The sequence below is a fragment of the Bacillus rossius genome, chromosome 8, assembly GCF_032445375.1.
Source record: "Bacillus rossius redtenbacheri isolate Brsri chromosome 8, Brsri_v3, whole genome shotgun sequence".
Taxonomy (NCBI): Eukaryota; Metazoa; Arthropoda; class Insecta; order Phasmatodea; family Bacillidae; genus Bacillus; species Bacillus rossius.
In genome coordinates, this window is record NC_086336.1 from 58,401,998 (window position 1) to 58,425,680 (window position 23,683).

A 23,683-nucleotide genomic window follows, 5' to 3' on the forward strand; every position below is an offset into this window, starting at 1 on the left:
ACTTTTAAGGAGAGATAACTCAGGTTTAAAAAAAATAACATGGTTTTTAAGGGGGTGAAACTTGCCCTCCTCCGTGTGCCTAGTGATGGAGTGTATGGGAGGCGCCGCACTCACCTGGCCCTTGAGCGTGAGCTCGGCGGCGCCCAGCTTCGGGGTGTTGGCGGTGAGGCGGAGGTCCAGGCCCGACTCGTCCTTGGGCAGGGCCAGCTCCAGGGTCGACACCGCCTCCTGCTTGTCGCCCCACTTGGCGGTCACCGTGCCGCCCTGCTTCAGCATGTCTGCAACACGGGCGGCGCTCCCTGTTTGCCACTTCGTTCCCGGGCACAGTCCGGGCCAACGTCGCCGGAAAAAATTTTCAATCGTCGATACGAACCCTAAATCGGTGACGGATCAATCCCCCCCGATTTACTCAAACGTGAATCACAATTTCCGAGTTCCTGAGAGTGCTTTGAATGTACCCCTTGTCAAAGCTCAAAAATAAAATAATGTACAATAAATGAAAAAAAAAATATTAACTATGGTTTCAAAACTTTCTACCCTTTAAATTGTGGTTTCAAAAACTAAGTTTCCAGAATCAATACATATTGCGATTTTATTTATATAATTACATGTTAAAAGTACGATATCTTGGGGAAGGGTGACAGGATAGGTATGAGGAAAAGAAAATTGACCTCGTTGTTGCAAGTTATTAGTGTGTATTTTTTAATTTACTATATTCCTTTAATATTTTTTTAGGAATCTTTTTCCTCTGATATTTAAATCTTTCGAACACTAGGATTAAATGGTATTTTATCATTTAAGGCTTTGATTGGCCCAACACGAGTATTTTTTCTAATGTTCCTAAACAGATATGAGTAAGAAATAAACATAACTATACGCCAATGAAAGATTAAAATTGACTTGGTTATTATTTTGTAATTATTTCAGAATATATAGGCCTATCTAGAGCCACAAACAACATTTTTTTTACTTATTAATCAAAATTTTTTTTAAATAAGCAACACACAAACTATAGTGAAAATTGGCTAGTTAAATAAGACAGTATTAATGAATTCAGCTACTTTAATACTTTAAAATAACAAAAACTTCACATCCAAAAGCAAAAATTGAACAATGAAAATGTTTTATTTGAATTTACATGCGTCCTGTCAACCATTTTTGGCCTGCAAAGGCATGGGCAGTGTTCTGCCAAACTAGCAGAAAACCACTACTTACTGCTAACGAATGTGACATCAAACAAGATGGCACATTCTCGCAGAATTCCAGTTTGTATTTAATACTGTTAGATTGCCACAGACGAGTTCTTCCTATAGCTACTTTGGCTATTAACATCCCAGCAGTAGGAGATGTCCTAACGCTGGAAGCCCTTCCAGATACTCCTATAGAGGCTACTAGGTTGGCTCTATTGACAGATGAAGATCCCGTTTCAGCAACGTGAAGAAAAATACGCTATCTGGTTGGCCGGCAGGCAAGATTACTGACGAGCTTCGCCCTTACTGGAGTCGTCAAAATGAACTATCACTGTACAAAGGTTGCCTGCTGTGCGGAAGCTGGGAAGTCATACCTACCGTGGTACGGGTAAGTCTCCTGAAAATGCTTCATGCAAGCGATGATGGGATTGTACGGTTAAAATCTGTGGCAAGAAGCTACGTGAGGTGGCCTAGAACGGATCAATGGGACAACTTCCAACGGAAACTGCATACAGGCCACAGGGTAAATCAGAGCAGCAGACATAGGTATTGGTTTTGAAGACAACCACCAACAGAACTAAAAAAAAATTACCTATCTCCAGTATGGCAGCGAAGTTGGCATCTAGTAAATGTGATATTAAGTTTAATTTTTACATGCCTAAAAATTAAATATTAATATATACCATAGTTATTAATGAGGATGATTAATATTTTGGTGTCAATACATACTGAAAAATGCTTAAAGTTCATAAAATATAGTTTAAACACAGTATGTAATTTACTTTACTTTGAATATGATTTACTGTGAAAAGACTTTACGTTAAAAAAATAATAATAATAAGGACCTACCACTAACAGGGCAAATAAAATAAGCAATTATCTTAAAAACTTAGTTTTAAGTGTTCAGTGTAATTTAAAGAAGGGGACAAGGTGGAATTTATTTTGTCACAGCCGAATACATCATCATCTGCCATGTGTACAACATTTTTGGCAAGTTTGTTGTCCTTGACTGATAATAGGAGCGGCGACTCACCATTCTCTGAGCTCACGTGCCAGGTGGCGGCCATCGAGCGGGGCTTGTCCTCGGGAAGGCTGATCTCGACCAATGAGCTGGCAGTGGTTGGCTGTGCGTCCAGGTTCGCGTTCAGCTTGTAATGTTTGTCTCCGTTCACAGTCACTTCTTCCCGAATGCCAATCTGCAAGTAGAACTTCTCATGTTAATATTTTTTTGCTGAGGGAGGGATACAACAATATTTGAGCGTTACGAAAATTCCGATCGCAAGAGGGGGATGGTAATGTACACGTGGTGGGGGAACCGGTAGACCAGGTGAGTGCACAAGCGGCGATGCCACTCCAGCGCATCACTAGCGGTCGAATGGGAAGACAGCAAGAAAGGGGGGGACAGGTACTTAGCATAGCACGCAATGTGCTAGTTTTAATGGTCGGAAGGGGAGATGGCAGGGGAGAGGTAGAAATACAGCAGCAGCAATGCCATGGAATTCTAGTAACGCTGCTTGTGTTTGTCTACTCCTCAGTTTATTTTATTTTTTTCATATGACATCATACATATTATTCTCAATTATTGTTTCTTGTTCAATTAAAAAATACTAATATATTTTTCTATATCCATTCCTGATAAGTGGACACCACACATACACTCTTTTACTTACTACTAAATAATTATGTCTTTTACCCACAATGCAGCTTTTACATGTGTTTCAAAACCACTTAAAAAAATATAATCAATATTAAAATAAAGGAAAACATAAAGCATAAAATTAATTTTTTTTAACGTTCAGTACAAAGAAAATTTAAATTTGCAGAGCAATTGAGTTCAACTTGCAAACTTAGTTACACACTAATTGTTAAGATTTGTTGTTTTACTTCACCCATTCTATTCACTTAGTATTTATTGTTTCATTAAAGAATATACAGTATGTCCCTAAAAGAATGTCTCAGTTATAATATTTAATAGTATCAACTGTAAGCGTTCTAGTGTGTTGGTTCAAGGTCACAATCAGGCCCCCCACATCATTCTGTGGGCCCCGTTGCTAGAGGTCATGAAGATCCCCCCCCTCCCCCCCCCCCCCCATTTTTATACTGAAAAGATTTTAAAAAATTTTTGGTTTCTATGTATATTGTTTTAGTTATATTAGTTCTTAACCTTAATCACAATTATTTTTCAAACACACATTGAAACTAGTTTTAAGTCAGTGTTTAGATTGTCAATGTAAATTTATGTTGAATAATGGCAAATAAATGAGTGTAACATGGTGTCACGTCGGATGTTGTTGGTTTTGTTACTCACAGTTGTAGATTCAGACACGTTCTGTACCTACACACAGCATATTCCGAATCATATTAATCTGGTGTGATATTTCGTCGGTAAATAAAATTAGGCCTGATTGTTTAATTGTTTTCTATGATTTATTTTAAAATTATCTACTTTTTTTGTTTCAGTTTGTTTCTTCTTTCCTTCGCGGGGCTCCTAGACTCACGCCTCCTCCCCCCCCCCCAGACTTGCGGGCCCCGTTGCCGTAGCAACGGTAGCACCGGCCATGTGGGGGCCCTGGTCACAATTAAAGAGTAACTCAAACAGTTTTAGATAAAAAATGCACAAATACTGCTTTGTTGTTGTCTTGCTTGCAAAGCGAAAGAATGGCTCTTTCCCCAATCAGTAGAGGGCGAACCTGTAAACTTTAATTGACGACAGGATGGAGCCCCTCCCCCATCGGAATCTCTTTACATGAGAGTCGAAGACACTGACCGTTGGATTGGTCGTAATGGTCGAGACGACAGAGTTATTTTTCGCTGGCCTCGATGTTCACCTGACATAACACCATGCTCTCTTTTCCTTTAGGCCATTATAAAAGATTGTGTCTATGTTCCGGCACTACCTAATGATTTGCCAGAGTTGAGACACAGAATCAAAGAGGCTATTGCTTCCATTACTCGAGACGAGATAACCAAAGTGTGGAAAGAATCAAATTTTACGTTGGATGTGTGCTGTAAAACTAAAGGTGCACATATTTGACATTTGTAAGAAAAACTAGGTTAGTTTACCTTCAATTTGATGTATGATTTGTTATAAATAGTCTATAAATTAAACTGTTATAATATACCATTGAAACTAAGATATTCTTTTATGGACAAACTGTATACTCTATTTTGAGTTTAAAATATGCACCCTCAATAGTCACCAATTTTCCTTTGTTTAGAGCCATGAAACAACTGTAAGAAATTAACAACTTTGACAATCTTTCACATCATCCTAAAATAACCATAAATAAATCACTTAGTAAAGTTCAACTTGCTGAGCTCTACACAATAAACTCTACATTTCTTGCTACAAAGTTTTTTTGAATAATATTTGGGTTATTCTGCGCAAAAAAGCAACAATAAGGCTATGTGTTGATAAATAAGTGACCTATAAAAAATAAAAAATTAAAATATGTACCGTACTAAAATTAGTTATGTTTAACCACACAGGTATCCATTTCACAGCTTAGCCAAGATATAAGTCAAATCCGACGGTTCAGAATGATCAAGGTAACACAGTTCCCTTCAATCATGATGTCAAAACTAGTTCATTAATAATGATTTATCTAACAATATGGCCTAAGCGGAATGTGAGACCACTTCTCCCTAATTCCTGTTACACATTTCCCTTCCTTGAAATCTGTCGCATTCACAAAATTACTTCCACTAAATGCTGTATGTGGAGAGCTAAGCTGTTACACATCAAAACCAAAAACCGGCAGAAGAATAACGTAATTTAGAGAGTGTCACAATTACTTGTGGTGTAAATAACAGGAACACAAATGCGTTGTGATCAGAGGTTGAGTCGAGGAAAAAAAACATCAGTTTAATCTAGGGGAATGTAAAATTGAGGTTCTACAGTACTAAATCATAGAAGGAAGGATTGTTATAGGGCAAAATCGAGTCAAGGTTTTTCTTCCAGCTAAAACAGCAGGATATGTATGCGAGAAAGTCAAAGTAATTTAATTTCACCCAGCGTTAGGAAGAGCCGTGCAAGGCTGTTCACGGCTACGTCCCAACTTGGTGATGTGCTTGGAGGGAACAAAAATATCAGTTTAATCTAGGGGAATGTAAAATTGAGGTTCTGCAGTACTAAATCGTAGAAGGAAGGATTGTTATGGGGCAAATTCGAGTACGGGTTTATCTTCCAGCTAGATCAGTGGGATACGTATGCGAGAAAGTCACAAAGTAATTTAATTTCACCCATCGTTAGAACCCGTGCAAGGCTGTCCACGGCTACGTCAAACTTGGTGATGCGCTTGGAGGGAACAAAAACATCAGTTTAATCTAGGGGAATGTAAAATTCAGGTTCTACAGTACTAAAACGTAGAAGGAAAGGATTGTTACAGGGCAAATTCGAGTCAAGGGTTTTTCTTCCAGCTATAACAGCGGGATATGTATGCGAGAAAGTCAAAGCGATTTAATTTCACCCGTCGTCAAGAGCCGTGCGAAGCTGACCTTGGCGGACTTCCTGTCCACGGCGACGTCCAGCTTGGTGACGTGCTTGGAGGTGCGAGCCCGCTCGAGGGGCAGCCGCACCTCCAGGGTGTTGTCGAGCGTGAACGCGACGGCCGCCACGCCCTCCTCGTCCTTCACCAGCACCCGGCCGGCCTCGCCCAGGCCGAGGGTCCCCGCCGCCGTCGCCGTCAGGTCGGAGCCGTACGAGCCGTGGGCCTTGTAGACCACCTCCTTCTGCGTCACGTCCGCGCTCGCCCCCAGCCTCAGGGGCTTCAGCTGCGAGCTGTCCACGTCCAGCTGGAACCACCGACCAGACCAGACCGGCCGTTAGCGAGGACCGCGGGGCCTTTCCCGACACCTGCCCGGGGGCTCCAGCCGCGTCAGTCGACCTCGCAGTCGCCTGTGGATGGCGACTGCGATATCGACCGAAGCATAGGCGAGATCTTCGCCTTCGACGCAGCTAATACCCAAAAGCCAAGAAACTTCCAACTGGGCCCCGTCTAAAACTATATAAAAAAATTCAATGGTGTTTGATGTTGTGCATCAATAATGGTGATGGACAGACTGTACTGGCAGGAGAGGGTCATGGCAGGGGAGGATTGAAACCGGTTTTGAAGGGTAGCGGACAGAGGGGTGCCGTGAAGCGGGAGCGGCAGAGCTCACGACGGGACAGTGTGCTTGTAGGCTCTGCGCGTGACTGTGCACACAGAGATATGGTGCCCAGTAAATGTTACAGTGAACAATGTTGTCTATCATTTCATAGCCCTGCATTATATATAGTAAGTTTGCAACAAATAGTTTAATTTATCTATAAAAATTTGTAGCAAAATATGCTAGCAAACATTAAGGTGGAGGTTTATTTTATAGTAATTCACGACTCAATTGGTTTAATTGGGTTATATTTTGATGTTTATATTATCCCGGATGAACGTATCTTGACTGCATCATAGTCATGGCAATATCCTGAAGCATTGTCACAAAAACTAATGAAGAGAATGATCACATGGGCCAAGTTTAACATTTGTGGCAGCGCTTTTGCTGTGGTCAATGTTGTGGTTTGCTACACATGCACATTCAAGCAAAATGCAAACAGAGCACTCTGGTTTTTTTTCATCTCATTTGCGAAAAATACACCTTTCGCCCGTGAGACAAGAGAAAAACTGCAGCAAAGAAGGCGTGATTTTTTCTATGTATTCAAACTGATTTGCTCAAAAGTCTTAAGTGACTGACATACGATAATATTTTAATTATATATGTATATGTGTCCTGAACAAACTGCAAGGTAAGAATATATGGTGAGTCAGGTTACTGTAAGTCTATAAGACCGGATTAATTCTTTATTAATGTGAAAAAATACATTTTGTGAAACAATATATCAATAACTGTTAGTAAAAGTGTAGAAGTTTGTGACAGTTAAAACACTATTAAGCTGAAAAAAAAGCATTAAATGTTTATTGCAAAAATTAGTTAAAATATCATGTGTTGGATTTTTTGTGACATTCATGACCAGTCGTTTGGTTTCCGTACTTTGGGCACATTCCCAACCTGTATACACCCTGAACACGAAGGAGCCACGAAAAAAGGAAAGGAAAGTTTTTACATGATTGAGAACTAGTGATGGGCGTGTGGACAAGAACCGATACATATTCAGTTACAGATACATTTCTTTACCTGATCCATTAACCGGTGCAAAATCAAACCAAAAAGTTTTGTAAACAACCAAAGTGCACGTCACTAGATAATTCAATATTTGTAGGTAATAAGAAAGTACCTCAATAAAATGTTTTCTAAAAAAATAATTTCGGTAGATGTCAAAAAGGATTTATATGCATAAATTTTATGCATAGAACGATACACATTATGCCTTTGAATAATTAATAAACACAGCTTTAAAGTATAGCCTCAAATTACAGAAACCATTTTTAGTAAAATATGCCAACGGAACTATGAACAGGTAACTAGAAAAGATGGGGTGTCACCTTGTATATTTTTGATGTGTTTTGGTTGGAAACGATTACATTGTAAATCCAGAAATCTGGGAATAACAGCCTATTATGATTACATCAGTAGATCACTATGGAGAAAGAACAGGTAACTAGAAAAGATGGGGTGTCACCTTGTATATTTTTGATGTGTTTTGGTTGGAAACGATTACATTGTAAATCCAGAAATCTGGGAATAACAGCCTATTATGATTACATCAGTAGATCACTATGGAGAAACAACAGGTAACAAGAAAATATGAGGTGTCACCTTGAATATTTTTGATATATATATATGGGTTGGAAACGATTACATTGTAAAACCAGAAAACTGATGACGCTGTTATCTCCTGCAGCGACTCGAAAACAGTTGCCAAGGGAGATAGGGTGGGTTTTTATCTTGCGAAAAAAAACTTAAACCTATCTCCCTTGGCAACTCTCTTAGAGTTGCTGCAGGAGATAACAATCGTGCCACTCTGCCTTGTGAATCCCCGGGTTCCCTGGGGCCTAGGAGTTATGCAAACCTCTTAAGACTCCCGTGTATTACCGTTGTCCTGCCTTTCAGGGGATTCTCGTTAGGTAGGAGTTTCCTGCCTTAGCAAACGCTAAGGAGGAAAGTAGCCCACCTGCGCCTCCATCCCGCGCTTCTCGCGATCCGGCACGTCCTTCAGCTTGAGGTACACGGACACGTCCTTGCCCTTGGCAGTCTTGATCGCCAGCCGCACGTAGCCGTCCAGCAGCAGGTTCCTGGCCTCCGTCTCGAGCTTGCCGTCGATGGACAGCGAGTTGCTGGCCCCCTGGGCGTCCAGCAGAACCACGTCGCCCTTGGCCTCCAGCTCCACGCGGTCCTTGGAGCGCTTCAGGTCGCGGTCCAGCCGCAGCTGCAGCTGCTCGCCCTTCGGCAGGGTGAGGTCCAGCTCGCCCGTGAGGCGGCCGTTGTCGAGCCGGCCCGCCAGCGAGCCCTTCAGGTTCAGCGTGATCTTCTCCTGGAGCAGCACCAGCGTGTTCCTGCGACAGAGACGAGCGCGCCCCCTTCCCAGCTTCCCGGTGTCCAGTGCCAAGTTTTAAAGTTGTCTTTCAGAATTCAAAACAAAAACTTCCGTTGTTCCGTCCGATTTCCTTCACTCTATAAAAGCCTTCACGTCCACTAAACCGGCTCTTTCACTAAACAATAAAAAACCTTCAACTTAAATAACCCTAAGAAACAACAAAAATTTTTGCAAAATATTTTTTTTCCTGCCCGATGGAAAAATGCCAAGTTTTAAAGTTGTCTTTCAGAATTCAAAACAAAAAACTTCCTTTGTTCCGTCCAATTGCCTTAACTATCTATAAAAGCCTTCACGTCCACTAAACCGGCTCTTTATACCACCGGGACTCTCGTTAAACAATAAAAAAAAAACCTCAACTTAAATAACCCTAAGAATCAACAAAAAATTTTGGGAAATATTTTTTTTTTTCCTGCCCGATGGAAAAATGCCAAGTTTTAAAGGTGTCTTTCAGAATTCAAAACAAAAACTTCCTTTGTTCTGTCCAATTGCCTTCACTCTATAAAGGCCTTCACGTCCACTAAGCCGGCTCTTTATACCACCGGCTCTCTCGTTAAACAATAAAAAACCCTCGACTTAAATAACCCTAAGAAACAACAAAAAATTTTGCGAATTTTTTTTTTTTCCTGCCCGATGGAAAAATGCTAAGTTTTAAAGTTGTCTTTCAGAATTCAAAACAAAAAACTTCCTTTGTTCTGTCCAATTGCCTTCACTCTATAAAAAGCCTTCACGTCCACTATCTCGGCTCTTTATGCCACCGGCTCTCTCATTAAACAATAAAAAACCCTCGACTTAAATAACCCTAAGAAACAACAAAAATTTTGGGAAATATTTTTTTTTTTCCTGCCCGATGGAAAAAACCTGAACCTTAGGTTTCCCAAATTTCAGGGAACCCGCACAGCCTTTCAAGCAAGCTCTCTCTCCCGGGACGTACTTGGAGTCGACGGAGTTGGTCTTGATGTCGGACTCGCTGGAGAAGTGCAGCTTGCGGCTGGGGTCGCGCCCCATGTCCCAGAACAGGTCCAGGGAGGCCACGTGGTTGGTGCCGGTGATGGTGAGGTCGGCTGTGCCCTTGATCTTGCGGCCCTGCTTCGGCAGGTCGATGTTGAGGGTGGCGCCCACCTTCCCGTTGGGCACGTACTTGTACTGGGCGTTCGCGTCCACCAGCCCGTTCACGTACACCTGCCGGCCGTCAACAACAACACCCCGGGTGAGCCAGTCACGCCTTTACCACGGACAGGGACCGCGCATACTGTGACCTTGAGGTTTAGGGCTGCTCTGTTTCCCCATTTCCGATACTTGTTACTACATCCAACATTTGTAACTGCTGACCACATTTTATAAATCAGTATTTGAAACAAAAATTTTTTTTTTTTTTAAATTGTTTTGGTGAATACATTAATAACGTAAAATAAATAATCTAAAAATCCAAGCAAGCTCACTGAAACACTTGATATCGCGTATTTATTAGGTAGCACATTCTCATGTTTACTCATTGTTAACCAGTACACACGACAACTATTAAGATATATGACTTTAAAAATACCTGTTTATTGTCACATGATCTAGCAGCAAAGAGGGTTTGGGTTTGTTACAATCAACTTACCAACAGAGCAAATATTTGAAGATACCAACCAGTACTGGTTATCGAAACAGCCCTACCAAGAATAAATCGCTTACTTGTAGGTGTCTACCAGTTTTTGAAAATATTTTATATTTTTGTGAATCTCGATTCGAAAATTCAAATCAATTAATTTTTTTTTATGATTTGTAACTGTTAGATACCGCTAATAGAACACATTTACAAAAAATTTCAAAGAGAAGAGTGTAACATGAATGAAGCCAAAAAAGTTTATTGAAAGATTTGGATATTTTGTGCAACATGGTACATATGTATATGCTTTTCATCTGTAATAGATAATAAATGATTATGATTAAAAATTATAGAAACAACTCTGCTTAAATGTTGGTATATAATCAGTTTCATAAAGTGAACAATTTTCATGGTTTAAGAAAATGTATTGCCAGGTTTTTTGTTTTCTTGTATTTTACACTACTCTATTATGGTTCCATATATAATTTTCTGTTTTTCATTTTACTGTATTTTTTCATAAACTTTTCTTGAACACCTGTCAAATGTGAAAAACAAAAAGAATTTTACTATGTTTTTGATTTGGACCTGTAAAATACTTGATAATTGTGAATAATTAGATATTTAAAACAAAATAATTTTATTAAATAATAACAGTATTTGCAGAAGTCTTCTTACTTGCCAGTATAACAGTCAAAAACGTGTGTCACCACATACCCAGAGGAGGCATGTTTTTGACGTTAAAAATTTTCACAGCACTTATAAAGTCTTAGTTTAAATGCAGCCAGAGTTTGATATTTCATTGCTAGTGCATTTAAATACATTCTATGTCAAATTAATACTTTAAATTTAATAATTTAAGCAGTAATATGACTCCGGTGGAATGAAAATCAGCTGAATGAGACCGTTCTGCTGGAAAAAACACATGACATGGCTTCCAGCAGAGAGGCCAGACCGTGGGATGTGCAAATGAGTTTTCTCATGTAATAAAATATGAAAAATTCCTGATAAAAAGGCCAATAAGAAAACTCTTAATTATTCAATAATTAATATATTTTACGATTGCTGAAAAAGGAAATTTCCTCTGCCTCATGCCAATAATGGTCATCGTGAAAGTGGGTACCATTTTCACTTGCAAGAGAAGACAGATCGGTGGATGTCAAACTGGGACTCTGTCTTGAAGGTCTGTAGTGATAATTACGGAGCCTATCTGTTGCTTTTCGATGGGAAAAAAAATATTACGTGATTGTATTTTTTTATAGGTGTCGTGACTATTCCCGCGTGACCTGTCCCACGCGCCGGCACTCTGGCACGAGGAAGTCTCCGGGGAGCGGGACGGACGCTGGGGACGGGAGGCCGCGTCGCACCTTCACGTTGCCGGACGGGTTGTCGGCGGCCTTGTTCAGCTTCCAGATGATGTCCACGTGCTGCTTCCGGCCGTAGCTCAGCTCCGCCAGCAGCTCCAGCTCGTTCCGGTTCACCACCAGGCCGGAGATCATCCTGCGGGAGACACGGGGGCCCCGCGAGGCTCTTTCAGTCATTCTCGCAACGCCAAATTCAATTTCAAAACAGGATATTTCGGAGTCAGTGTGTTAATTTTCACAAACTGTGTTTATTAATTATTCAAAGGCATAATGTGTATCGTGCTATGCATAAAATTTATGCAAATAAATCCTTTTTGGTCATCTACTGAAATTCTTTTTTTTACAAAGCATTTTATTGAGGTACTGACTTATTACTTACAAATATTGAATTTATAGTGAACTTTGGTTGTTCACAAAGATAGGACCATTTTCATCAAATAAGACACTTACTTGTTCAATGATACCTACTTTACCGAAACAGTTTCATTTTGACTGTTACATGATGCACTTTTACAATATAATAATTTGAATTAAACATGTCAAACTACTGAGAACAATACAAATAAATCAGCACGTGTATGCACATTAAAAATTTTTTTTTACCAATGTTATTATATAAAAATTAGGCATTTGGTGGTCGGTAGCCTTTAAAGATGGCTGCGAAATGTCCTGCCGAAACATCGGGCGATTCATCACTTTAACGGACAGGACCCCGACTCGGGAACCAAGAAGTAGTTGTCAACTCTGGTCACGAGAGCCTACGATATAGCAGTTATTAAGGGTGTATGAGAACTCTGAAAATATTCAATATTGGTTGATAATTTGGTATTCAATATTTATAAATTAATTTTATATTCAATTCAATATTTCAAAATGAATTTTTTTTTTTCAAATAATTTTTTTTACTAATAGAATTGCATAAACATTCACAAAACAAAAGTAAAATGTACGAGGCTTTCGAACTTGGCGGCACTGGCAGCGCTCTGCCGTGTTCTCTTGCTACACAGACGACGACCGTACTCTGTTCGAGCATCTGTCGCATCACCTGCAGCTTTGCACACATGAACTACTGAAAATGATTGTGATATCTCAATCTCAGTCTGAGACGGAATGTGAACAATTTTGGCAAAGAGGGATGATTTATTGAGAAACATAGATTAGTACCACAACATTATTCACAAACTGCTTCATATTTAACAAATAATCAATGATTATGATTTAAAATTATTGGTTTACGAAAATGCAAGGCAAGGTTTTTTATTTTTTAATTCTTTTATTTTACACCTCTTTGTAACGGTTTCATGTTTATTACTCAGTCTTTATTTTCCTTTATTTTTCATATTTTATCATGGACCACTGCAGGGGATGAAAAACAAAGATCAGACGGCCTTCCGCCCAAGAGGCACCGGCGAGCGTGTCGCCGACACAGGGGCACCTCGGGGACCCACCTGATGTCCTCGGGGCGGTCGGACACCTTGAGCACGGACGTCTGGTGGAGGTTGACGTCGTCATGCCTCACGGCGTGCACCAGGTCGGCGGTGAGCTCGTACTTCTTGCCCGGCTTCATCTCCAGCTCGGCCGTGAGCTTGGACCGGTCCTTGCCCGTCACCTCGCGCTTCAGGTCCAGCTCGATGCTCCTGTCGCCGGCCTCCACCTGGCGCACGCGGCATTCTCGACCTCAGCCACGAGCCACAGGTCTCCGTCCACATAGTCACACGTCTAAGCTTCCCGGCGAAGTAAAAACAGCAAAAAATGTGGTCAATTTATACGGTACTCTCCCAATTATCCGCGAAATTAAGTGGCAGGGCCACCGCGGATAGTTAAAATCGGCGGATAATCCGCAAAACAGCCGAAAATGGGAAACAAAAAAGGAAACATTAATTTCAACTTAAAAATCTAAAAAAAATTATGTACAGTAAAAGTTACAATTAACAGTAAAAATCTTTTTAATGATGCAAAAATTATATTATTTTACTGAATAATTAACATACAATACACTTCAGTAATGTAAACATCAAAGTGCTCGGTACTTGCTTCGTAATAAGGATGCAGTACTGAACGTACTCAGAGACTTCATTAGACACTGTGTGAGTTTCAAGAAGGCCTGTGGCGTTTTACTGTATACTGCACACGGTACACTCGTCAGTAGAGTTCAAATTTGCTCGCTTGTAATAAAATACAGATTTACATATGTGCTGCAATCCGCGGGTAATCCGCACCGCAGATCATCCGCCTGCGGATAATAGGGAGTTTACTGTATTTATTGTTTTGCTTTTTAAATTTTCAAGGATGATTCTTACGTGTGATGCGAGCACAGAGTTTTAGCCTGTCAGTTAGCACTCGTACACTGCATGGGCAGCAACTCTGATTTATTTCAGACACGTTTTCTCACGATGCAAACTATTGACCGCCAGGGGCGCAAATCTGTAGGATTCTCAAGGGGAGCCCACGCAACCAAGAGTTTTCTACGTGGGGTTTTAACAGACACAAGTCATCGCTGGATGGGTGCTTGTATGTTTCATACTGCCCGTGTTCTGGCCCACATATGCATGCAATATGCAGAAAACATTTTAAATATAAAGAAATGTTTCCATGAAACACAGTTTTTGACATTTATGTTTATCAAATCTGTTTCACAGTCACGATTTTGCAAGCACAAGCGGGCCTTTTCAGTGAGGGGATTCTTAATTCCAAGGGGGCCCGGGCCCACAACACACATCCAAGTCATCCACAGGATTCATAACCCAGAAACCAGAACAACGAACTCTGCCAAGTTAGTGTTTGGCAAAATGATGGTACAAAACAAGTATCAATGTGAATTAAAAAAAGAAATTATCATTTTCCTCTTTGGACAGTGATTTGAAAAGCTTGGTGCACGCAACAGGTTCTAGTCATCCCGATTTTAGTTTTTCATAGTTTCTCAAAATCACTCCAGGCATGTTCTTTACTAATAGCCACTGCCCATTTCTGCTTTAATTTCCCTGTGTTTACACATCCATAATGAATGTCATTTCATTCAGTGAGATGAAAGGTCATCACAAAATGGAATTTGACTGGCTAAATTTTTCACTGTGTTGCAAACATCATATCAGAAACCTACACACGACCGAGAACAAACACTTTAGTGAAAATGACATGCAAACCACTAAACCCTCCATAGGACTTTCTATACAGGTGGCCACGAAAGCTTCCGAGGAATCGTCCACGGAAACTGCCATCGTGGCAAGCACAGCATGACACTCACACTGAGGTCTAGTTCTAGGTCGCCGGGCTGCTTGGCCCCTCTCTTCAGGTTGAGCTCGGAGCCCAGCTTGTAGGAGTCGTACTTCAGCTCCACATCGTAGCTCAGGGTCTTGGGGGTCGCCGCTGCCTTCACCTCCAAGTCGAGGCCGAGCAGCGGGTACTTCACTGCGGGACAAACACCACCGTTGCTCCAAACAGAGTTCACGCGGTGAGATGACTGGATCAAACAAGGGCCTGACGTCATGGTCTTGTGCTCTGTGGGGCTGTTAGGGTTGGTGACGTGTACACGGCCAATTTTTTTATTTATTTTCCTAACTTCTGGAAAGAGTCTGGGTTAGGGAAGACTCTTAAGTGCGTCTCAGGCCGATGCCTATACACAGAATCATGCAGGGTTTCAAGCATGCATCATGTGCTAGGAGGAGATTGGCCAGCCGTGGCAGCGATTGATGGTCGTTAAGAGATTTTACCCTTTTGGTGGCGCAGAAAAAAGCTGGCATTGTGTTCTTTAGATGTTATTAAAGAAGTCTTTGCACCCAGCACTACGCTATTGAATAAAAAGTAAATTTGAACTGATACAGTCTTTCATTTTCCTTTGTGAGAATTAGATGAATCTGATAAAATATCATGATTTCACAAAAAAAAATTTATAACTGCTAACAAAACAAATCTTTATACAGTCAAACATCATTTAAAAACTATACCTCAAAAATAACATACTTTAATAAGTGTGGGACTCCCAAGAATGTTCTAAGAAGTAGAAAACTTTTAAAAGCTCCTTGCGAGGAAATTTTTCGGTTTAATTAAAATGTTTGTGGACTAGGCTTACAAACATACTTTTTTAACTTTTGAAGTATATCTATTAGGTATTTTTTCATTAAATTCCCAACACAGTTCTGGTATGGGCTAAAAAAAAAAAACATTAACTTAATTCATGTGTGTAGCCAGTGGCGAGAGAGTGTCGCACGGTCAATGTGCGCAGGCCGGAGGAGCGACTCACGCTTGTTCTCTCCCTCCAAGTCGAAGCTGCGGTAGCTCTCGACCTTGTACTTGGCGGACTGCTCCAGGGTGATGCGGGACTGGCCGCTCCTGAGGTCCCTGCCGTGGGCCACCTCCAGCTTGTTCTTCAGCTGTCGCGACAAGAGCAGAGCAACCCTCGGTGCAGTCCGCAGTCTGACCCTCCTGAACTACCATTCCCTCTTAACTGCCCTACGGAGATGCTAGGATGGTTCCTTACATTACGCCAAGGGCGATTTCTTCCCCACAATTCCAATGACCTTAGAACTATGAGCCGGATAAATATGATGTATAAATAGACATCTTAGTAATTAAAAAAGTGAAATTTTCGATGTTTGAATGTTTGTAACTCACTCAGGTCTTTAATATTGAATGGATTTGGGTAACATGTGAAAAAGAAGCAACCCATATACTGGATTAACATACATGCTCCAAATAATTATATTCATATCATAATTTGTGTTTCCATACAAAAAGTCTTTTCAACAATTTTTTTTTTTAATTTTTCTCTAATTCTTTATTCCTATTAACCATAAAGCAGTAAATAAAAAGCTTTGATATATCAACTACATCTTTTTCTAACACTGAATGATTTATTAATAAAGAAACTTTATTTAGCACTTTTTTTTTTACCTGATCAGCTGATTGCATACAGATGTTTTCTATTAATTACAATTAACAATATCCTGAAATTTGCTGAAGTAAAGTCACCGGTTGTTACCTAGTATATATTATAGTTGAAGAACTCTTCAGCCCTATTCCGCAGAATATTTTAATTTAAATTTTTCGCTGAATAGACACAGCAATACACATGATACACCAAGGGCGGATCCAGATTGATGGTCACGGGAGGGCCAAATTAAATCATCTAATACAATTCTAGCACATTTAGAAGCAAAATATTCATTACAATTATTTATTTGTGGTTCAAAAACATCCTATTATCTACCACACTGCAGTAAAATAATACATTAGTAAGTTTGGTAAACTATGATAAGGAGTCAGGAGAGAGGGGGCCATGCCGCTACACTCCGCTCCTCTGGATCCGCCAGTGTGATACATAAATAACGGTCTTTCTATCTGGTGTTAAATTGTAGAAGTAATTTTCCATGCACAAATAGAAAACTCTATAACAATTCAATTAAAACATTCTGGGAAGCTTTTCAAACTTCTCAATTGCTTCTAAATTAAATTATATCTGAAACAACCAATAAAACCAATGCCAAAATATTATATTTTTTTTTAATGTTGGCTACCAAAATAGGCAGTAAAACTTTAAATTTAACTTCCTGACTCTGAATAAATGTTATTAATAGAGACAAGAAGTTATGGTTCTAATTTCATGCCAAATTTCTTTTTTAAAACAGGAGATTTCAGTGTTATTGATTTTATTTTTTTGTGAACTCTATTTACTAAATAAGATAGCATATTACTGAACAAATATGACACTTAAATGTTCCATGATACTTATTCCTCCAAAACAGTGTCAAATTGGACTGACAGGTTGCACTTTTACAATATAATGATTTGTAATAAGCATGTCTAACTTTTTGAAACAAGTAAAATAAATGTATTAGTTATTTATTTATTTGAAGAATTTACTAACGTCGTAATGTAAAAATGGGTAATTAATGACAGTTGCAACATTAAAAAGATATACCTATACACGTTTTCCAATTTGTTTAGCATAGAATGTGGTACAAACTTCATGCTAAAGAAATTACTTTCATTGAATATACTATTTAAAAGATTGTGTATTTGTCATTAGAGTTGAATTTTGATTGAAAATACTAGTGAGTTTTACGATTTAAATTGCATTTCGGTGCTTTGTTGGTGTATTAATTTGCATTTTGATGTTACATGGTGTATAGATATGCTTTTCAGTGTCATTTCGGTTTCATCGTAATTCACCACAGAAATTGTCCCTAGTTATTAACAACAAAAAAAGTCCTTAAGGATACAAAATTACTGGCAAAGTATCTTACTGAATCTTTCTCTCGGTTGTAGTCCCACTTGACGTCGATGCCCCAATCTGGGTACTTCCTCGACTGTCCTTGTGCTTCGATGGTGTACCTCCCGGGAGACGAGTGTGCGAACTTGCTCTTGTACTTGATGACGTCGTCATCTTTCGTGATCTCCAGGTCACTTTCGTAGTGGTTCTTCTGTCTCAGCAGCGTTCCATCCACCCTCAGAGAGCCTGTTCAACGAACAGCGCGAGCTTGTGTTAAACCAGGCGGCTGATCAGTCGTAAACATTTTTTTAAATAGTTTAGTGTGCTTACCTTGAGGAGTCTGAATGGTCACTGCTTTCAAAGTGTACTTTCGGGAAGTTTCTGTCTTGTCCACAATGACAGAACCTACAAGAACAACAATTTCAATTATTTACAATTATAATATTATGTATATATTAGTAAAAATCTCCAACAAATGAAAACAAATTCATATCTAACAATTAGTTAACCTATTACCTTTTTAAATAATTTCTTGCTTAAGGTAACTGCTATCTACAGGAAAAAGTTATAGGTACTGTACTTACTTATTAAGTACAAGAACGTGTCTAGTTAATAACACCATGATTATGCCGAAAGGATGATCTTATTTAGTTAGGAATAAATTTTAGTTACACAAATAAATCAATTTGTAAGCATAGTCAAACATTAATAAGTGCTTAATACAATAAGATTATAGATTCCAAATCAAAACACGTGCACCGCAAATAGAACAATGAAAGCAATTGCATTTCAATGATGTCTGCAAAATTAAATAAAAATTACTCGAGACACTCCAATCAAGTCTACTTTTTAAGTCCAACTCTTTCATCGCTCATAGTTGATGCCCTTGGTTTTAACGCAAGACTATAAATGAGGCAACACACTTCATTATTGGCTCTTGATTAGTCACCATAGCTCGAAAAGCACATTACATAATAGGCTTCTGCAAATGCTATTGTTTTTTTTTTTATTCGAATATAATTTTGACTAGAATATCACAATAATGGTGAATATTTTTTCGAATCAAATTTTAACATACAGGGAATTTTTTTTCCCACTTCACCTAGGAATTCAAGAACAATTGATCCAAAATACAGTAAAATAAAAAGAGCTGACTATACATGGAATCATAACAAAGAGATTCTAAATGGAGGAAAATAAAAAAAAATTGGCATACAGTAAAATTTTAAGTTAGAAAATGTTTTGTTTACATTACTGATTACATACCTAAAATTGAGTATTATTTATAATTTTAAATCATAACAGATTTTTTAAATATGAAAACAATATGTGAATAATGATGCAAAAAACTAATATAAACTTCTCAATAAATCATTAGTCTCATACACGTTACTTTTTTTTCCCAATAATTTTTTTCCCGGGAATGCGTCCCACATGAATATTGAGCAACAAATAATTAAAAAATATATTATATATACAAATTGAAATGTTCAAATAAATATCCAATTATTCATAAATATAAAATTCCATATTATTCATGAATAATAAATAAATATTTTTGAATATTCACAGACCACTATCATATGATCAATTATTTGGATATGGTATTTTAAAATATTCATTATTTTTTTGGGAATGTTAAAAAAGATAATTTCTGATCCACCAATGTGCTGTGTTGTATTTGGCAATGAAGCTCAATTACACATGATGCTATAAAATTTCATTCCCAAAACAATGAACCAACTCCAGACCAAGAGGTTTCATCAGTTCCATGAAGTTGAGATGAAAATCCAACACTTTTGAGTATTAATCTCAGGCGTTCGCGAGCGCTGCCACGGCATTCTTGGCTTGATTGTCGCCCTGATGACGCAGTATGCAAGGTACAGCAAAGTGTCAATCTCACGGCTCGACGCGAAAGTCGCCCATCGCCCGTGCCGGCGTCGCACAAGAAGATCTGCACCCGACCTGTGCCAGAGGCAATCCTACTGGACGGGGATGAGGAAGATAGTTCACCCTCCTTCCCTTTACCATAATCCGCCTAGAACTAAAATGAAAACTGGATAGCTAAAAAAAAATTAATCTACTGCAGTCCACACCTGAACTTTGATTTAAGGATGGTTCAATTTTTTTTGGAAAAGTTATATATATATATATATATATATATATATATATATATATATATATATATATATATATATATATATATATATATATATATATATATATATATATATATATATAACTTTTCCATATATATATATATTAAATAATGAGTTAAAAGTTTTTCAAGGAGCTATTATTTTTTTTTAAATTTTTCGACTCTCTCCAGTTAACCCAGAGGTGTCCCGTACCACCCGGGGACTTCAAGAGAAATTAAGGGCCAACAATTTTTTTCAAATCCTGCGATCGAAAATAAAAAATAAATATTAAGACGACTTTACTGTGGCAATAACAACTGTGCGTGCAAAAAAAATGTGTGCACGTTGCAATAACTTTGTCTATTAACAATAAGCACACGTGATATCAGACCAATATCAGGGTAAACTCGGGCATTAAAAAAAAAATCTGGAAGCTCGATCAGGCTCCCCCCTTGGGGCATCGTGACGACCCCACGCCCCTCCTGGGAAACGCCCACCGCACCTGTGCACCCGATCCCTTTGACGGTGTGGCCGCCCGACAGCTGGTGCGTCTCCCCCGGGGTGCGGTACTCCAGCAGCGGGGTGTAGGTCTGGTGGGACTCCGGGCCGGACCGCTTGGCGCCCACCCTCGCGTAGTACTCGTCCCGGTCGTGCACCAGCTTGGCGTTCCAGCTGTACTCCTGGGCGTTGTCCACCTCGTACACTGCCGGGCACACACACGCGTACAGACCAGCATATAGCATGCTGTGCTACATACCCTCCTTCCTCATACCACTGTCGTCTTCCCGGTCGACCGCTGACGCCGCTGATGTACTCTCCTGCTCTACCGGCTCCCCCCACCACGCACCCGACTGTTCCCCCTCGTGCGATCTGAATTTTGATAACGCTCGAAAATTGTGGTCCCCCTTGGCAAAGAAGTTTCACTTCAAATAAATTAAAACTCATGAAGCTAACCTCCTAACCGCGCGCAACGGCCTCAGGCAACGGCATCTCGGCTTTTTCCCCCTTCGGGAAGCATCGTTTCATCCGGAACAAGTTGCAAACAGCTTTCAAGGGGCTCGGTCTCACAAACCCGTCATCACGTCAATCCTTTTTTTTTTTTAAACACATTTCTAAAATCCCCCCCCCCAAATTTGTTCTTCTGCCACAAATATTCTCAACTTAGTGTAATTTCACTGGTGTAGAAAGGAGCACAAGTAATGCTGATTACAAAGACTTGCACACCTTTTTGTACCCATTACATTATATACTAAGTGAATATCTGTTGAACATTTATTTGTGGCACAACAACAAATTCAAGAGAGGTAATCAAGTTAAAATTTTAGAGTAGCCCTTTAAAAGAATAATGCCAAAAAAAAAAAAAAGGAATAATTAACATGATGTGTGAGAGAGATAGGGGAAGTGATAGTTTTCATCTTGAATTTAATAGCTTTTACATCGGGTCATAACAATTGTTTAATCATATAAAATTTTACAGTTGGCAAAAAATACACACAAAAGCAAGAAGAATGTCTGAAATCAATAGTGGCTATTTCGGGAAAGACTGCTACTGTGAAAATACTGTCAGAAAACACTTTTTATTAATCTCAGAAAATAACTTTGTGTGTTATCTCTGCATTAACAAAGGAAAATTTCTAATATTATTAAATAAAACATTGTTATGGCCTGAAATGTTATGAAACAAAGATGGTGCTCTGTTACCCATTGATCCCCAGGGATATCTCTAGAATAAATTACATTATACATGTATGATCAGTACATTTTTTATTCCACCAAAATAATATTTTTATCTACGTATTATTCTATTAAGCCTTTGTGAATACTAGTTTTTTGGAAGCTAAGCGAATATCAAATAAAGGTTTTAAATATTCGCAAAGTCAAATTGAATTGCAAATACTGTTCTCGATGAAACTGTATTACACTTATTTTACAAAATACTGAATTAAAGTAAAAACAAAATATATTTTTTAGTTTGTAATGTTTTAACTGATTAAATGATTAACCAATTGGGCCTTATATATAACATCAATCAAAAAAATTATAATACAACCATACATCCTATTAAAACTGAGCATTCATAAAATCAAAACTAGTGCCTTCTTTTTTTTTTAAGTAAGCAACTTTATTCAAGCAAAACATATACAACACCAAAATAAAAAAACTAAATATTTTCATGAGTGAATCTTAGGTTTTCAATACAACCAATGTGAAGCTTCACATCAGATGCAGAGCTTTACATCTCAACTGAAGCTTCAAACAAAACGAATAGCAAATTTTCCGATGAAGTGAAATCAAATACTAAAAAGAGCTTTAATTGATTTGCCTAGTCGAAGCTTTGCACAGGACCTACATTCCATTATTTATTAGCAACAATACATGCAAATGAAGTGTTAATATTTTTTTGGGTGCATTTATCTGCCACTGGTTACCATCATCCTGTATAGAAAAAAACTAGCTCCTTTTAATTAGCTGCTTGCATTAACAAGGTCATAGATTAATCTGAAAAGAAGGAATCAACTCCTGGCATTCATATTTGAAGACATATTTAAATAAATTATTTCAAAATTTTAAGAAGTTACTGACTTAAAGAAAACACTTAGGAAAGATTTTCTTCAATGTTCTGTTTTGATGGAATTAATTACATTCATACATATGCCATCTACTGCTACAAAGTTGATATGTAGCGTAAATTCACATTTCTATGCACAATTTATTAACAACTATTCATTTCTTATAAAACTCTAAATTCAACTCAATGTTCCAAATGCAATGTTCTAGTCCACACAGGAAAGAATGTTAACACGCGTTAATAACATATTTATAATAACAAGGGCATTATCTCTGACTTAAAAGATGTGTGCCGATCACGCAATCAAAAACAAGCAATGCCCTTGCCGGAGGAGAGCGTCGCACTTATCATCCTGCCTCACTACCATAGATACACCCATGACTAGGCAGAAACTCTCAAGACAAATCGACACATTGCTGTGACGCAGTGCTACGAAGGGTGAAATAGTTAGGAGACAACAGCGGTGGGGAGGGCTACTCACGGCTCGCGGCGAGCGTCTTGCGCGGGGACGTGAGGCTCAGGGCGAGCTTGTACTCCGGCTCCAGCAGCCTCGTCAGCACCAGCCCCAGCTTGCGGTTGGTCTGCGAGCCGGGGGTGTCGAGCGACACCTCGATCACCCCCTCGTACTGGGCTGAACACAGGACATCGCAACTTGTCAGCCTCCGAGTCCACACGTGCTTATCAGGTATACACACAGAGATGAAGTATTAGGTTTATTTTATTATTGAACAATAGTTAATAATTGAGAATAGTAGTGTGTGAGAGATTTGGTATGGAAGAGGGCGAAAACAAGTGCTGTACAATACTTACTATGTGCCCATACTCACTTATGGAACAGAGGCTTTGACTGTAGATAAGAGAGATGCTGGGAAGATCAGAACAATATGAATGAAGTTTATGAGGAGTCAGTTACGAGGCGAGGCAGGATCAGGAATGAGATGGCACAAACAAGAGCAGGAGTACAGCAAGAATGAGATGGTACGACCATGTCCAAATAATGGTAAAAAGAGAGGCTGCCAAGGAAAATGATTGAGTTGAAGTACACAGGATAAAGATGCCAAAGAAAGACAAAGGAAGAGGTTGGAAGAACAGATAGTT

General features: G+C 39.1%; 1 protein-coding gene across 1 annotated transcript in view; it reads right to left on the reverse strand.

Moving 5' to 3' along the window:
* The window catches only part of LOC134535025 (apolipophorins), a 115,554-nt gene that overhangs the window by 46,989 nt on the left and 44,882 nt on the right, over positions 1-23,683 (reverse strand). Inside the window, exons 18-30 of the mRNA XM_063373857.1 lie at positions 23,067-23,216; positions 20,519-20,719; positions 18,209-18,283; positions 17,913-18,124; positions 15,911-16,040; positions 14,915-15,078; positions 13,119-13,324; positions 11,674-11,806; positions 9,650-9,897; positions 8,296-8,677; positions 5,688-5,984; positions 2,224-2,386; positions 115-278 (exon numbers count right to left, since the gene is read on the reverse strand). Coding sequence (XP_063229927.1) covers positions 115-278; positions 2,224-2,386; positions 5,688-5,984; positions 8,296-8,677; positions 9,650-9,897; positions 11,674-11,806; positions 13,119-13,324; positions 14,915-15,078; positions 15,911-16,040; positions 17,913-18,124; positions 18,209-18,283; positions 20,519-20,719; positions 23,067-23,216 — 2,525 coding nt within the window. The remainder of the gene's footprint in view (positions 1-114; positions 279-2,223; positions 2,387-5,687; positions 5,985-8,295; positions 8,678-9,649; positions 9,898-11,673; positions 11,807-13,118; positions 13,325-14,914; positions 15,079-15,910; positions 16,041-17,912; positions 18,125-18,208; positions 18,284-20,518; positions 20,720-23,066; positions 23,217-23,683) is intronic.